The 15,165-nt window shown below is 49.6% G+C and overlaps 2 protein-coding genes across 12 annotated transcripts in view; one reads left to right on the top strand and one right to left on the bottom strand.

Annotated features, from left to right (window-relative positions):
• The window catches only part of CRAMP1 (cramped chromatin regulator homolog 1), a 59,193-nt gene extending 55,091 nt beyond the window's left edge, over positions 1 to 4,102 (bottom strand). For 3 of the 4 annotated variants that reach the window (XM_036826011.1, XM_036826014.1, XM_036826015.1), the window contains exons 1-2: positions 3,849 to 4,102; positions 1,437 to 1,783 (exon numbers count right to left, since the gene is read on the bottom strand). In XM_036826011.1, coding sequence (XP_036681906.1) covers positions 1,437 to 1,782 — 346 coding nt within the window. In that variant the 5' untranslated portion in view covers position 1,783; positions 3,849 to 4,102. Of the gene's footprint in view, positions 1 to 1,436; positions 1,955 to 3,848 lie in introns of those variants that run through there. The other variant, XM_036826013.1, reaches the window with a different exon arrangement.
• Positions 4,103 to 5,677: 1,575 nt separating this feature from the next.
• Positions 5,678 to 15,165, top strand: part of IFT140 (intraflagellar transport 140) — a 70,416-nt gene continuing 60,928 nt past the window's right edge. Inside the window, exons 1-5 of one of the 8 annotated variants that reach the window (XM_036824417.1) lie at positions 5,678 to 5,857; positions 6,614 to 6,672; positions 9,540 to 9,609; positions 9,697 to 9,874; positions 12,246 to 12,467. In XM_036824417.1, the coding sequence (XP_036680312.1) occupies positions 9,728 to 9,874; positions 12,246 to 12,467 (369 nt within the window). In that variant the 5' untranslated portion in view covers positions 5,678 to 5,857; positions 6,614 to 6,672; positions 9,540 to 9,609; positions 9,697 to 9,727. Of the gene's footprint in view, positions 5,858 to 5,952; positions 6,194 to 6,613; positions 6,673 to 9,539; positions 9,610 to 9,696; positions 9,875 to 12,245; positions 12,468 to 15,165 lie in introns of those variants that run through there. The other 7 variants (XM_036824413.1, XM_036824418.1, XM_036824419.1 and 4 more) reach the window with 7 other exon arrangements.

The raw sequence follows: 15,165 nt of genomic DNA, 5'->3' as shown, positions 1-15,165 counted from the left end.
AAAAAACCAAGTAAGGCCATGATTTCAGAGGCCAGTCCTCCTCAGCTGAGAAAGAGGCAGAAGCAGCAAGCTTAACTGCACACATTTGGCCCAGATCTCCAAAATGTGTCCTCCATTAGCACCTGAGGTATTTCCTTCTTAAAATTATCAGGACCACGTAATAAATTTAAATTGCCATTTCCAAAGGAACTAAGTGACAGTTTTTTTCACGCAAAACTCACTAGAAAATGGTGTTACATTTGCTACCTATAAAAATGCTGCAAAAGTGGCCTGAAACAAAAGAGATGTTAAGAACAATTCACTTGGACTTCCCTGGTGGCGCCGTGGTTAAGAATCCGCCTGCCAACGCAGGGGACACGGGTTCGATCCCTGGTCCAGGAAGATACCACGTGCCACAGAGCAACTAAGCCCATGCACCACAACTACTGAGCCTGCGCTCTAGAGTCCGCGGGCCACAACTACTGAGCCTGCGTGCCACAACTACTGAAGCCCGCGCACCTAGAGCCTGTGCTCCGCAACAAGAGAAGCCACCGCAGTAAGCCCGCACACCGCAACGAAAAGTAGCCCCTGCTCGCCGCAACTAGAGAAAGCCCGTGCGCAGCAAGGAAGACCTAACACAGCCAAAAATAAATAAACAAATTTATTAAAAAAAAAAAAAAAGAACAATTCACTTGTACAATTAACAAAAAGCAGAGTGCTAAAATATAAATAGACACAAGCAGAAAACAACGGGGAACGGGCAGATTGGGAACAAAAAAGCCGTAATATTCTCAACAACCTGAGAATACCATGACAAATACTGTAGACTGTTACTCATTTACATCAGGCCACAGATGTTTTCACCACTTACTACACCAGGGGAGATGTTTTCATGGCACCCAAGGAAACCTTAGTTGAAACTCAAGGGCCACGTCTTGATGCCCTTAAAATTTTCAAGCCTAGCGTACTTGAAGTGGAGGGTGATGAGCCCAAGTCAGACCCTTCGGATCACTCATTTTCGGCTTATCAATCTTTCCCCAAATGAGTTTCAAAAGCCCATTTCTTTGTTGTATTTCCACACATCTGAGTCTGGGGAAGAGATACAGCACGTATTTTCTCAATCCATTTCTAAACTATTGTCTGCGGTTTAAAATAACCTACCATATAAATCATCAAGGAGCCTTTGGGGGGGAAAAAAACAACCTTCAGAAATCTATTGTGTTTGCCCAAAGAAGGAATACTTACTGCCTCTTAACATAGTTTAAATACAGAAAGAAACAGTCTCTTTGGAGGAGAAAAGGGTCATGTCCCCCTGCAAAGTGCCACCCAAAGTGTGGGTGCTAGACAAATGTGGGAGCAGGAGCTGGGTGGAGGCAGGGAGGCGGGGAGGGAAGGGTCCCTTCTCCACCCCCGGGGAGTGCAGGGCACACCCTGCAAGGGGCTGGGGTCCCCCGTACCTTTTCCGCGGGGCCCTGAGCTGCCCGCGCTGCTGCTCCCCCCGGCGCAGGACGAGTCCTTCCTGAGCCTCTTGCTCTGCGGCCTCACGCTGGACCTGAGGAAGTGGTGCTGGTCCTGGGGGCAGGCGGGCGGCGGGGACGGGGCCTGCGGGCCGCCCGAGGGGGCCTGGGGGCCGTCGCCGCCGTCCCGGGGGGTCTTGCCGTCCCTCTTTGTGCCACCGTTCTCCTCGGCCGCGTCCCCACCGCCGGGCCCCTCTCCTTCCAGCGAGTCCTCATCGGCCGACCTCTTGCCCAGCCTCTTGAGCCCTTCCTCCCCGCCGCCGCCGTCTCCCAACTTCACTGTCATCCTGGCCGGGGAGGGGAAGAGGGGACCCCGGTGAGGAGCGCGGCCCGCAGCCTGCGAGAAGTTTAGCCGCACCGATCCCCTCTCAACATGGCCGCCGTTGTTTGTTCCAGATCCCCTCCCGCGGCCCGCCCGCCCCAGCCCGGCCAGCCGGGCCTGAGCCGCCGCCCGCCCGACCCCGGCCCGGACCCCCGCGCGCCCGCCCGCCCGACGTCCAGGAAACGGCGGCCGGCGGCGAGGAGGCGGCGGGGCGGCAGCTGGGCGGCCGCACCCGGACGGCCCTGCCCGTGCGGCGCCCCGGCCCGGGGTCGGGAAGGGGGCATGTGGCTCGGGCCGGGGTCCCGGGGTCCCGGAGCCACCTACCCAGCGGGCCCACGGCTCATGGCCTGCGCGCCGGGCAGCCCGCGCGCCGGCCTCGCTCCCAGCGCTGCCTGGGCCGGCCTGGCCTCCGCGCCCGCGTCCCCCGACCCCACCCCTCCCCACCCCCCAAAACGCGCAGGACTCCGGGCCCGCGCACCTGCCCCGCAAGCCTGCCCCCAAAGTTAGCCCCGGAGCGGGGTCGAGGGACCCGGATCGACCTCGGCAGGGGAGAGGCGCGGGCTCGCCTGCGTGCACAGGGAACTCCATGGTGGCCCGCGCCTGCCGGTCCGCCTGCTTATTTTAAAACAGACATAAAGAATAATAAGCTCGGGGTTTCTGGGAATCTTGCTTCGGAGGGTGGGATATGTGTGCTGCTGCGGGGATTTACTAAGTGAAAATGCTTTTGCAACAAAGGAGCCTGTTGCATGGAACAGGATGGAGCCACCTATGAAAGTGACAGCACAGTTATGTCCAGGTAAGAATGGATAGAAGAGAATTGTGTTAAAACTCTCGGTAACCATGAATAAAAATCTCGCATTAACTTTGTTACCCTCTGTTGTGAGCAATGTCAACAACAAAATGTGACAGCTCTAAAATGTGGACCAAAAAGCAGATCCACTCAGTTTATGCAAAGAGAATCAGACACTATCAACATTGTAAACCCAGAAATAGTCAGTAATGTGTACATGCGATGCAGCAAGAAAGATCAACAGGTGTTGATACTATGCCCAAACTCTGTTTGACATGCTCAACACGACTGCTGAGAATGGGAACATTTTCATTTTAAAGGAAAATGAGAGCAAGACATCAAGGCCAACAATGAAATACATTAACAGGAGTAAGGACCTTTCATAGAAAGATTTGGAAATGATTAAAATCATAACAATACCTGCTACTGCTCTTAAGTATTATGCCTCAAAACTATCTGTTACAGCATTCATCTGTTGAAATTGATGTCATAAATCACCTGAATTCATACCAGTTTAAAAAAAAAAACCTGCCAAAGAATAGAACTATACAAGACAGATACTACCCAAACTTAAAGGACTTCATTGCACAGGACATCTCACTATTCACTTATCCTATCCATTTCTACTTAAGAAACCTGAAAATATCCTAAAGGGCCTTCCTCTGGGTTATAATGTGGAAAACCCTATTCCCAGGGACCTATCATCCCAAAGCTACCCACATAACCCAGGACCCGGGCAAAGGTTACATCAGCTACAACAGAATAAACTTGCCCGTTCGCCAGGTTGAATATTGGAAGACACTAAACTGAATACAAAAGGACGTTGCTTTTCAGAATTAAAAGGATATTAACACATTTCAGAGTTTTCCCTGAAGGGAAAAGGAAAACATGGAGATGGAATCCTTTTACCGAATACCTCCAACCCTACTTCCTGACCGTACACACAGGTGGGATCACCTCAAACCCAATCCCGGCTGGACACCATTAGCCACATTCCGTGAAAGGAAAAGCAAAACCTTCCCTCTCCGGCGGATTTCTGGCTGCACACAAAGAGCGCTGTCAACGCAACACTTCTGAGTCCGAGCTCCCGCTAGCCGCCCCGACAAAGCACCGCGTACGTAACCACCGCCGCCAGGGCTTAGGCCACTTCTCCCTCAGCCCCGCTCCGGCTGGGAGCCGGGCCTCGCCGTGACAGCCGGTTGGGGCGGCCCACCGCACCCGAGCCGCAGCCTCCCGTCACCTTTTTCATCAAAGCCTCGCAGCAGCCTGGATTCCCGGGCCCCCCGGGGTCCTGTCGGGCAGCCCCGGCCCCCGAGCGCCAGTTGCTGAGAGGCCGCAACGCCGGTGTGGTCCTCCCGCCTTGGAAGCAGTCGCCGAGCGGTCCTCGCCCCGGCACGTCCCCTCCGCTGCCGGCGTGCGGCTGACGGGGCTGCGGGCGCCGGTGCTGCGGCCGCTCAGCCTCACAGAGGCCCAGCCCGCGGCGCACAGGAGCAGTTCCGGCTACGGCGGCCGGCGAAGTCCGCGGGGCCGACGCGAGGGGCGGGGCCGGGGTGGCGGGAGCGCGGGCCGGGGCGGGGCGACGCGCGCGGGACCGAGCACGCCGAGGTTTCCAGCGGGCGCGCCCCCTCAGGGGCGCTCCCATTGGTCGGCGGCGGGAGCGCGCGCTTGCACGCACGGACGCTGGGCGGGGTCGGAGGGCGGGCCCGCAAAGCGGGTAATGTTGTGACGCCAGTCTCGCGGCAGTGCGGACTGGTACGTCTCTCCGGATTGGTGAACCGACAGCCAATAGAGTGAGAGCCTAGGCTGTGATTGGCCCGGGCCATGTTGACGGATGCGTGAGAAGAAAACACCGCCTGAGCTCAGAGTCTTGAATCCGGCGCGAACCGGGTTTTTAACTAAAAAGTGTAAAAGTGTAACTGAGGCAGATAAACACACCCTTTATTGGCTTGAATGCATGCTTTTAAAGTTCCTTAGCGTTGCGGCTGGTGCTGGGCACTTAGGTTGTTTTTCTTCGTTTAAGGAGAAAAAGGAGTGTTTTAAATTCTAGTGTTCATGGCCCCTGATAAGAGCGATGGTGTTTAAGGGTACAAACTTGTAAGGAGTAGTATCTAATGCACGGTATAATGGATACAGACAATAATATTGTACTATATGTAATGTGATAAGTATCTCTACATGCTACTCATATAATATACAAATGTATCAAAGCAACGTTCTGTATACCTTAAACTTACGCAATGTTAAATGTCAAATTTATTCAATAAAATTCTAGTGTTTATGAAAATGGGGTTTTTTTAAATAGAATTTTCCTTGTATGTGTGTGATCCAGCGCCTAGCTCCTCCGATTAGGTAGTACCTACATTTTCCTATTATTTTTTTATTTGTTTAACAGTGTGGACTTTTTTGCTGCTTTTTGCTATAGTAAGTTTTTTAAATGAATGACATTACTTTTTTTTTTTCCAAAATTAGTTTAACCCACCAGACCGTTAGGCCAGGGCAGCACGTTGCTAATGCCTTAGGGAATGCAGTCCGCCGCGAGGGTTAGAAACCAGCTTAGTTTCTAACCGGATGAACTCGTATCGTTGGCTACTATTTTCTCTCCAATGGCGTCCATAAGGCCCCCCAAAGCACTGAGCGCATGCCATAAGTTAACAGCTTCAAGGAACCATATTGAATCAACTGGCTTTACTCATAAATTCTTTTGAACGACACCCTCCTCGAGACAAAGCAGACAAAGCAGAGTCTAGCAAACCTTTTAGGGTCCAAAGGACCCAGCAATAAGATTAACCAGAGAAGAAAGAATCTTAAAGATGGCGTTCCGTTTCTTTCCCAGTCTCTCTGCTGCCTTCCTCCACCTGACTGACCTACGCGGTTGGAAACGTAACTACAGGTGCGGGTCCCCAGCCGGCCGTGTATTCCTATCACATCTAGAAGAATTTATCAGCTTCCCTTTTCTGCGCGGAAAGGCATATCCTGGCCTCTTGGCCCCCCTCTACGAGCTAGCGTTTTTAAGTCTAGATAGCGGCCGCGAAGGGGGTAAATTGCCCTGCAGCACCGCGGAGCTCGCCACCCGCTGGAGGAATCCTGCCCTCGGCTCCGCACGAACATTCCCGATCGTCTTCGGCTCTTTCCGGCCTCTCGTGGAGCTTCGGGCGGCCTCGGCGTCCTCTAGCCCAGCTTCGGCTGTATCCGCCTTGGGCTCGCAGCCGTTGTCCCGGCAACGCGCGGCGGCGCTGCGGCCCAGCCAAGGTGAGTGTGGTCCCCGGCCCCGGGCCCAGGAGCAGAGGGTCTGGGGGCCGGGAGCCGGGGAGGAGGGCGACGACGAGGCGGGGCCGGGGAGGGGCTCGGGAGGCCGGGGCGGCTCGCGGTGTCGGGCGGTTCCGGGGGCCTGGAGCCTGGGGCCGGGAGGAGGGCAACGCCGAAGTGCGCGGGACCCCCTTCGCGCGCCCTCCCGGATTATTTTCGTCCAGAGATCCTGCTTGGGCCGAGCGCCCGAGCTTGTGGCTGGTCAGGCTGAGGCTTGGGGGTGCGGGGCGGCCTTCCGAACGGTCAGCGCGAGACAAGGACCACCTCCGGCGCAGACAGGTCTGACTGAGGGCCGCGTGGCTGTGCGAGGCCCGGAGGAGCTGACCCGGTGGCGAGGAGGCGGCTCCGGAGGCGCTCGCGATAACACTGGGCCTGGGAGGGAATCAGAAAACCACCTTTTCTGCGCTGTCAGTCCTGCGGCCAGGGGAACCGCACGCATGGTCCAAACCAGAGATGGCGTTCCTTCTTGTCCATGGGATGCAGCTATAACCCTGCACTGCCGAGGCCCCGGGGGCTGTGGTGGGGGCGGTGGTGAGGCTTTTCGGGGTGGCCCCTAGTGCCCACACCTCTCCACTCTGCCGCCATTGCCTCTAAGTCCTCTGGTTCCCTCCCGCAGCATCTCCAAGCAGTAATGCAACTGAAGTGATCCTTAGTACCACGAGCCGCTCAGTTGAAAGACCTTAACATTTTCTTTCCCAGAAGGTGGTTTAACGGAGGCGTAAAGACCTTGCACCGCTGGAGGTGAGAGGATCAAATCGGTGAGAACAAATGGAATTTTTTTCTTTTCCCCAAAATTTATATATTGCCAAATCGCCTTATGTTCTAGAGACCCTGAGTTTGTTTTAAGGAACAAAACAAACTTGTGTTTCTGAACTGATGCCATTAATAGATGCCATTAGGTCACTATTTTATTGTTAGTCATCTCTTCTCATTATGTTTTTTTTTTTTAATTAATTTATTTGGTTGTGCCGGGTCTTAATTGTGGCAAGCGGGCTCCTTAGTTGTGGCATGCAGACTCTTAGTTGTGGCATGCATGTGGGACCTAGTTCCCCGACCAGGGATTGAACTCGGGCCCCCTGCATTGGGAGTGCAGAGTGTTAACCAATGCACCACCAGGAAGTCCCCCTCCTTATGTTTACATTGGTAACTTCTTTTGTAATTATGCAGGTAATATTTATTCATTGTAGAAAAATGTTAAAACACAGGTGAAAGGAATGATGAGCAATCACATATACACTGTAAAAAAATGGACTCATTCACCCTGGACTTCACCCACCCTGGATTTAACCCCCTTTTTACAACTGTTCCAGGGCTGGGGATGCTCCGATGGCCCCTCACCCTGTGGGGCAGATAATCTGGTAGGGAGTGGAGGATGGTCAGTCAAACACACATTTACAGTAAACTCTGAATGCAGCAGTGGAGAAATGCAGGGTTCTATGAGGACTCTGGGCAGAAGCACTGGACAACCTAGAAATCAAGTCCAAGAGCTCAATGGTGGAAAAGAGGCTTCTTGAGTACCCAAAGCAGGGGTGTCGGGGAGAGAGCTTCTGGGAAAGCCCCAGGCAGGAAGAAAGTAATTTAAAGATCTTTCAGCATACTTGCTTTTTACAAAGTTATGTTTGAAATAAAAGATAGAGGAAATCAGGTTTAACTTTTTCAAGTGCTATTATAATTCTTTCTCTATCATTACAACAAAATTAATATGTTACTCATTTTTCCAAGGCATATTTTCAGAAAGTAAACTTTTTAAACATGAATAAGAATTTCCCATAGCCCAGAATTTAGACCCTTGGTTGGATGCAACACATTAAAACTCACTTTAAAAGGTTTCCTTGCTGCATTAAACTGCCCAGTTTTTAACCTGGTGTGTCTCGTTGTCAGTGGCTCTGTGTGAACATTTGCATGAAGTCTTTACTCAAGGAAGCCAGAGCCCTGACCAGTGTGCATGCCCCTAAGTGATGTGTGCAGGACCCAGATCCTGCCCTCTCCCCTGACTCCAGCCCCACATCCCCCTGCTCCTCTGGCCAGTGTCCAGCTGCTCCGCTAGGAGTGCTGAATGGGTTGCTCTTCAGCTTGTGGTGGGTATATATCAGGGTATATATTCGTAAGAGAAAGACAAACATTTGAAATGTGACTGTTCATTTCTACCCACCTGCCTTCTAGCTTCTGGAAGAACAGGGTTTCCCTCTTTAGACCCAATCTGAGCCTTCATGGCTTCCTCTGATACAACTATTGTATTGCTAAAAGCAAATGGCATAGTCCATTCCCTACTCTAATGATAGAATTTTGCAGGTGCTGGATAACTTTTTTGCACAATTTTTTTGTTGTGGTTAAATATACATAATATAAGATTTAACTATTTTAACCGTTTGTAAGTGTACAGTTCAGCAGCGGCATTAAGTACATTCACATTGTTGTGCAGTCATCACCACCATCCATCTCCAGAATTTTTTTCATCTTCCCAAACTGAAACCTTGTATACAATAAACTCTAATACCCCATCCCTGCCTGCAGCAGGCCCTGTCAACTACCAATCTACTTTCTGTCTCTATGAATTTGATGACTCTAAGTACATTATATAAGTGAATCATACAGTATTTGTTCTTTTGTGTCTGGCTTATTTCACTTCTTCTAGGTTCATCTATGTTGTAACGTGTCAGAATTTCATTCCATTTTAAGGCTGAATAATACTCCATTGTATGAATATACCACATTTTGTTTATTCATTCATTTGTCGATAGACATTTGGGTTGTGTCCACCTTTTCACTATGAATAACACTGCTATGAATATTGTGTTCAAATATCTGTTCAGATCCCTGCTTTCAATTCTTTTAGGTATATATCCAGAACTGGAATTGCTGAATTATATGGTAATTCTATGTTTGATATTTAGAGACCCACCATACTGTTTTCTACAGCATCTGTACCATTTTACACTCCTACCAAAAGTGCACAAAGGTTCCAATTGCTCCACATCCTCACCAAAACTTTTTACTTTCTGTTTTTCTGATAATAGCCATCCTAATGGGGATGAAGTTGAATAATTTTAAATGATAGCAAACCAACTCACAAATAGGCTTTTCTCTGCTAGTTAGCTTCCCCAAACTGACTGTAGGATGTGAAAAAGTGGGCAGTAGTCAGACTGTCATTCCATTCACCTTCCTACCCTTCCCACAAAGGGACAATATGCACATCTTTTCCAGGAAAGAAAGAAAGATGTTAAGTTCATGTAACTGATGAAGTTCATCTTCTCCCCAGTTGCTCTGGCTTTGCTTCTTTGACTCCCTAGCAAATGAATCCTTTTGCTCCTGACACCTCAGAGGAAGGCAGGGACAGCCTTGGTTTTCTACCAGAAATTGGGTGCTAGGTTTTTCTGTACATTTCTCTTCTGTGAAGCAGTTTGCTGTTTTTGTTTGTTTGTTTGTTTGTTTGGAAATGTTGCTTAACGGGGAGCTATAGAAATATAAATTGTCCTTATTATGATTGGGATAAAAATGATCAAGGTTTACACATGTAGTCTAGTCCACGGGGCTTTTCTTTATTGTTTTGATGGCAGTATGTGTTATTCTTTTCCATCGTTCCAGGTCTAATCCCTTGCCTCTAATTGTATATTTTTCCTGTTAGAGACCTCTTCCACATAAAATTGCCTGTATTGGTCTGAAGGGGTGCTGATAAGTTGCCGAATGTCTTGTAGGTTTGTGATGCTTCTTTTTCCTAATTCTATATATAGTAGTTTTGTTTTGTTCAAGACCAACAGGACTTGGTTGTCTTTTCCCTCCAGGTTTCAGCCCTGACCAGGCCTGCGTTTCGTCATGGCCCTCTACTTTGACCACCGCATAGAAGCCCCAGATGCAGTTGGGTCTCCCTCCCACATCAGTTGGCACCCCGTTCACCCATTCCTGGCAGTCGCTTCCATTAGCACAGCCTCAGGAGGCAGTGTGGATATATATCAGGAGCAAGTGAGTGCGGAAAGCAGCAATTCTGACTGCAGTAGCTTCTGGCTTTTGTCTCTCTTTTGTTTGTGTTTGTGTGTGTGTGTGTGTGTGTTTCTCACTGAGGTCCAAACTCCCAATATTATAAAAGCCCTATTATGTGAATAACTCTTTTACCCCTGCTATTTAGTTTTGGGGACATATTTAGGAATGCTCAAGGCAGAATCCACAGTCAATTCACGGTCACCAGCAGGGTTGTCTGTCCATTCTTCTCCAGCCTCCCGTTGGCCATTCGAAACTATTTGTTTCCTGGAGCTGCCATAACAAATTACCACAAATTGGGTGACTTAAAACAACAGAAATTTATTCTCTCATAGTTCTGGAGGCCAGAAGTCTCCAACAACAGGTTAGCAGGGCCCTGCCCTCTCCGAAGACTCTAGTGGAGGATTTGTTCCGTGCTTCATATTAGCTTCCAGTGTAGCCAGCAGTCCTTGGTGCTCCTCGGCTGGGACCTGTATCACTCCAGCCTCTCCCTCCATCCTCACACAGCCACCTGCTCTGTGTGGCCATGTCTCTTTCCTCCTCACATAAGGGCACCAGTCATACTGGACTAGGGCCCACTCTAATGACCTTGTCTTCACTTGATCATCTGCAAAGACCCTATTTTCAGATAAGGTCACATCACAAGTACCAGGGGTTAGGACTTCAACACATCTTTTTGGGGTGCACAATTCAATTCATAACAAACTTTCTAGACGCTCCTCCTACTTCACCAAGAAAGATGGATTTCCTTTCCCACTCCCTCCTCTGCCCTCTGCAGTCTCGATGTCACCCCTGAAATTTCACCCAAGCAGCCACACTCATCAGCGATGGCTACATAACGTGTCCTGCTGTCCCTGCCCCCCACACATTCCACCCTCCTGTAGGTCCTCCAGAGAGCACCCCCGAGGGTCTTCCTCACCCGGCCCCCTTCATCCAGGCCACCCCCTTCCCCGCCGGGCCCTCCAGCCTTCCCCCCGTCCCAGACAAGCCTGCCGTTGGCCCCCCTCAGAGCACATCCAGGCCTCTTCTCCCTCTTATTTCCTCCTCCTGGGGTTGCATTACCATCTATCAGTGGATGACTTACAAGCCTGCGGCTCCAGCCCACCAGTCCCCCCCAACCCCTTAGCAAGCCCTCCCCTCACGCACAAAGGGCAAACCCTCCTGGTATGCTCATCTTGGTCTCATCCCAGGTGTGGGTCAGTATTTGGCCCCAGTGCCAAGCACAGTGTCGCCAACTATTTCAGAGTAGATGCCTCCCTTCTGGGAGTCAGACAGCTCTCCAATATGTATCATAAAATTTTCTTTAGAGTAAATATTATTAAATCCAAAATAATAGCAATTTTAGATTTTTTTTTCTGCACCGTGCAACTTGTGGGATCTTAGTTCCCCAACCAGGGATTGAACCCGGGCCACGGCAGTGAAAGTGCCAAGTCCTAACCACTGGACCACCAGGGAATTCCCTAGATAAAATTTTAAATTTTAGAAAATTTAAAATATACTATTACAAAACAAAGTGTACTTCCTGTGTTTCTAATTGGCACAAGGAGACCATTAGGATTTCAAAATAATGATTTATTGGATGATAATGAGGTCACAGACGTAGCAGGTGTAACTGAGTTTGCTAGGAAGAGCCCAGTAGAAGTACTGAGAACAAACTGAATTAATCTCTGAAAACACATTTATACCTTAAACCTACTGCCTTAGAAAATTCTAGAAAACACAAGAATATACCAGCACGTATTCAATTAGCTGTCACAGCAATGACATCATCACACATCACAGAGCTCCGGAAAACTGCACTGTACACTCATGAGAGAACGAGAGTTAACAGGGCAGATCATGTCTTCATATCATCCTGAACATGACTTTGGCGTCGCAGACCCCAAAAACGTTCTCGGGTCACCTCACTACACTTTGAGAACCTTGGGTCAACACACTTCACCCGCTGGCCCACAGCTTCTTTTTGTAAATAAAGTTTTATTGAACTCCCTGGCGGTCCAGTGGTTAGGACTCAGAGCTTCCACTGCAGGGGGCCCAGGTTTGATCCCTGGTCAGGGAACTAAGATCCCGCAAGCCACACGGCTTGGCCAAAAAAATAAATAAATAAAAATAGACGGAAAAAATTTTTAAGTAAATAAAGTTTTATTGATAAACTGGTCCATGGGGTCAGTTGAATGTTTACGCTTTCATAGTTCAGCCGAGGCAAGATGGGTGTTTCTATGAAAATTAAATAGAATATTTCCTTAACAAACTGCTCATTATGTCCTCTAGCTGATGTCATTCCACTGATGAGGCAGAAATTCTTAGAGTAGCGGCCACTCCCCGTAAAATAAAGAATTTACCTCGTGTGTCACAGGGTGAGTGCGTGCCAGACACGCATATCGAGAGGTCGTTCCGGGTCACCTCCCTCTGCTGGCACCCGACGCGGCTGATCCTGGCTATTGGCTGGGAGACCGGAGAAGTGGTCGTGTTTAATAAGCAAGACAAGGAGCAGCATGCGGTCCCCCTGACGCAAATCGCCGACATCACCGTCCTCAACTGGAGCCCCAACGGGAACTGCCTGGTGTCGGGGGATAGGGTGAGCAGACATGCTGAGACACTGACTTCAGATTTCTGCATTGCCCTGTCCATGCTCTTAGGGACCAAATTATTAGAAACTTGGCGGTTGCCGAGTTCAACTGATTTTGTCGGCTGTCATGGCAGCTTTTGTTTTATATTGGGAGGAAGGTTTGAATGTTTTATTCTACCATCTCACTCTGTGGCAAAAGTTTGTAATTTTTTAAATGAACGTTTCTAGGTACGTACATTCACAAAGATGGGGTGGTGCTTCATGTACCCCCAAACCCCACCTTCCCTGAGCACACCGCTTCGTTGCCTAGGAGTCCCTGGTGCTGATCATCTGGCCCAGGGCTTCCTAAGCAGGTCAGTTTGCCCCCAGGGGACACTTTGCTGTGTGTGGGGAGACTTTTTGTTGTCACAGTGGTGGTGGTGGGGTTGCTTTCTACTGGCATCTGGTGGGTGGAGGCCAGAGATACTGCTCAACATCCTCCGATGCTCAGGGCAGACCCACAGCAGAGAATTACCAGCTCAAGAAGTCAACAGTACACAGGCTGAGAAACCTGGTCTAGACCTGTTTGATTCAAAAATGACAGCAGAAATTGTACCATGTGTTTATTTATTTTACATGTTTAAGGTAATACATTTACATGTTTCAAAGTTCAAAAAATACGAAAAGGTATATACTGTAAAGACTCTCCAGCCCCACCCCATCCACTCCCTCCCCTTCCCTACCCTCCAGCACCTATAGCTTCTTCAAGTCTCTCCAGCGCTCCTTCAGTACACACAGGAACACACAATGCATTCTCTCCCCAACTTCCAATTTTGAAAAATTTCAAACCTTTAGGGGAGTTGAAAGAACAGTACGAACAACACCCTTGTACCCTTCCTGTGAATTCAGTAGCTGTTAATGTTTTGACACATCTGCTCTCTCTGTATATCTGTATTTTTTCCCCACGTATTTGAGAGTTTGTCACAGACATCATACTTCATCCGTAAATGCTTTGGCATCGATCTCCTAGGAGCGTAACCACGTGTGCTGTCACACTCAGGAGGGTGAAGCCCATGAACTGGTTTCCACTGCTGTGCCATCGGTGTGACAGCTTCTCCTGCTGTCCCAGTAACGTCTGTGCTGATTTTGTCCGTACCCAGAAGCCAGCCAAGCACCACGCTTTGCGTTTGGCCGTCATTTCTCTTTGGTCTCCTTTCATCAGAACTGGTCCCTGGTCTTGTCTTTTCTTTCTTCTCTCTCTTTTTTTTTTTTTTTTTTTTTTTGGTCTTTCATGACATCAACATTTTGAGGGGTCCAGGCTAGTTCCCTTGTAGAATGTCCCTCGGTTTAGATCTGTGTGGTTGTCTCCTCATGACTGCCTTTAGGTTAAACGTCTTGGCTGGGAGCTTCACACAGAGGGCGTCGTCTCTTTCCTATCTTCCTCGGTCCTTTTCACATGAGGGCAGTGCCCAGTGCACCCTGTTCTGTTTCTGGCTTTTCACCTGACGCCGCGTCTTCCAGGTCTTTTCATGGTGGTGCACGGCGAACCTCCTTGCTCTCTTTTAACCTGCCCTTCATTACACCAACGTGTTATCATTTACTTCCCCAGCCTCTGTGGATAAATGGTCTCCAGTCCTTTGCTAGACAGTGACACAGTGGCTGGCCTCATGCTTTTGTCCTTTTGCACGTGTGAAAGTTTAGAGAAATTCCTGGAGGTGGGATCCAGGGCATGCGCTTGTGGTTTGGTGAGTGTCCCTACACCTCCCTCCATGGGGCTTGACCAGCTCCCACCAACCCACAAGCGTATCGTATCCAAGCTCAGAATTTTGCCTGGAAAAGTGCTATCTTGGTCGTGTTCTAGTTTGTGTTTCTCTTCTTCTTGAGAGTGAATATTACTTAGAAGAGCCATTTATACTTCCTTTCTGTTCATATCGCTCATCCACTGTTCTGTTTATCCTTTTGTCTGGATTTTTCTAGTCTATTCCCACCTAATGGCATTGCTCTGCCCCCAGATTCCTACTTCTTTGGTGATCTTTCCCACCTCCTTGCTCAGAAAATCCCCTAGAGGAATAAAAGAATTCAGGGTCATTGAATGCCATCATTCTCATCTTGCCTTTATTAAGAAGCAACTAACAGAGTAGATGACTCAGGCATGAAACAAAGCCCAGGTTGGCACTGACCAATTCTTGGAGTCAGGATTTAAGAACAAAAATACCTAGCACTTCTCTAAGAAAATCTACAACTGTGCTGGTCCTAATTTCATACTGGACTCAGGCAGGCAGAAAAGTAATAACAAATGAACAGACACGCTCAGAGCACTGACCTCTGAGACACCTGCTCGCAGGCTTGGCCCAGGGTCTTTTCCACTCTCCCACCAGAGACCCGGTTTGATTACCGTGAGACCGACCAAACCTGCTGAAGCAGGAAGACACATGTAATCTGCAGCCCTCAGAGTGTCCCGCGGTCTCCAGGGACAGGAGCAGAGCTGGCTTCCGACATCCGGAACCACAAGTGAGGTGTCTGCTGCCAGCGTCCACCTCTCAGGGCCCCTTCCTGCACAGCCGTCTCTCTCCTGTGCCATCCGTCCAGGAGGCTGCTGGAAACAAAGGAATCCACCCGCTCCAGTTTCACCCCAGAGATGACCTACCCTTCCTCCTCTGTCGCAAGTCCAGCTCGGGCCAGGTGCCGCCTCTGCAGCCACCCTTGGGCCTGGGGCAGTGGGGAGATC

This window comes from Balaenoptera musculus, chromosome 15 (assembly GCF_009873245.2).
Source record: "Balaenoptera musculus isolate JJ_BM4_2016_0621 chromosome 15, mBalMus1.pri.v3, whole genome shotgun sequence".
NCBI classification, from domain to species: domain Eukaryota; kingdom Metazoa; phylum Chordata; class Mammalia; order Artiodactyla; family Balaenopteridae; genus Balaenoptera; species Balaenoptera musculus.
Note: the sequence above shows the minus strand (reverse complement) of the source record. Positions and strands in the feature narration are given on the sequence as shown.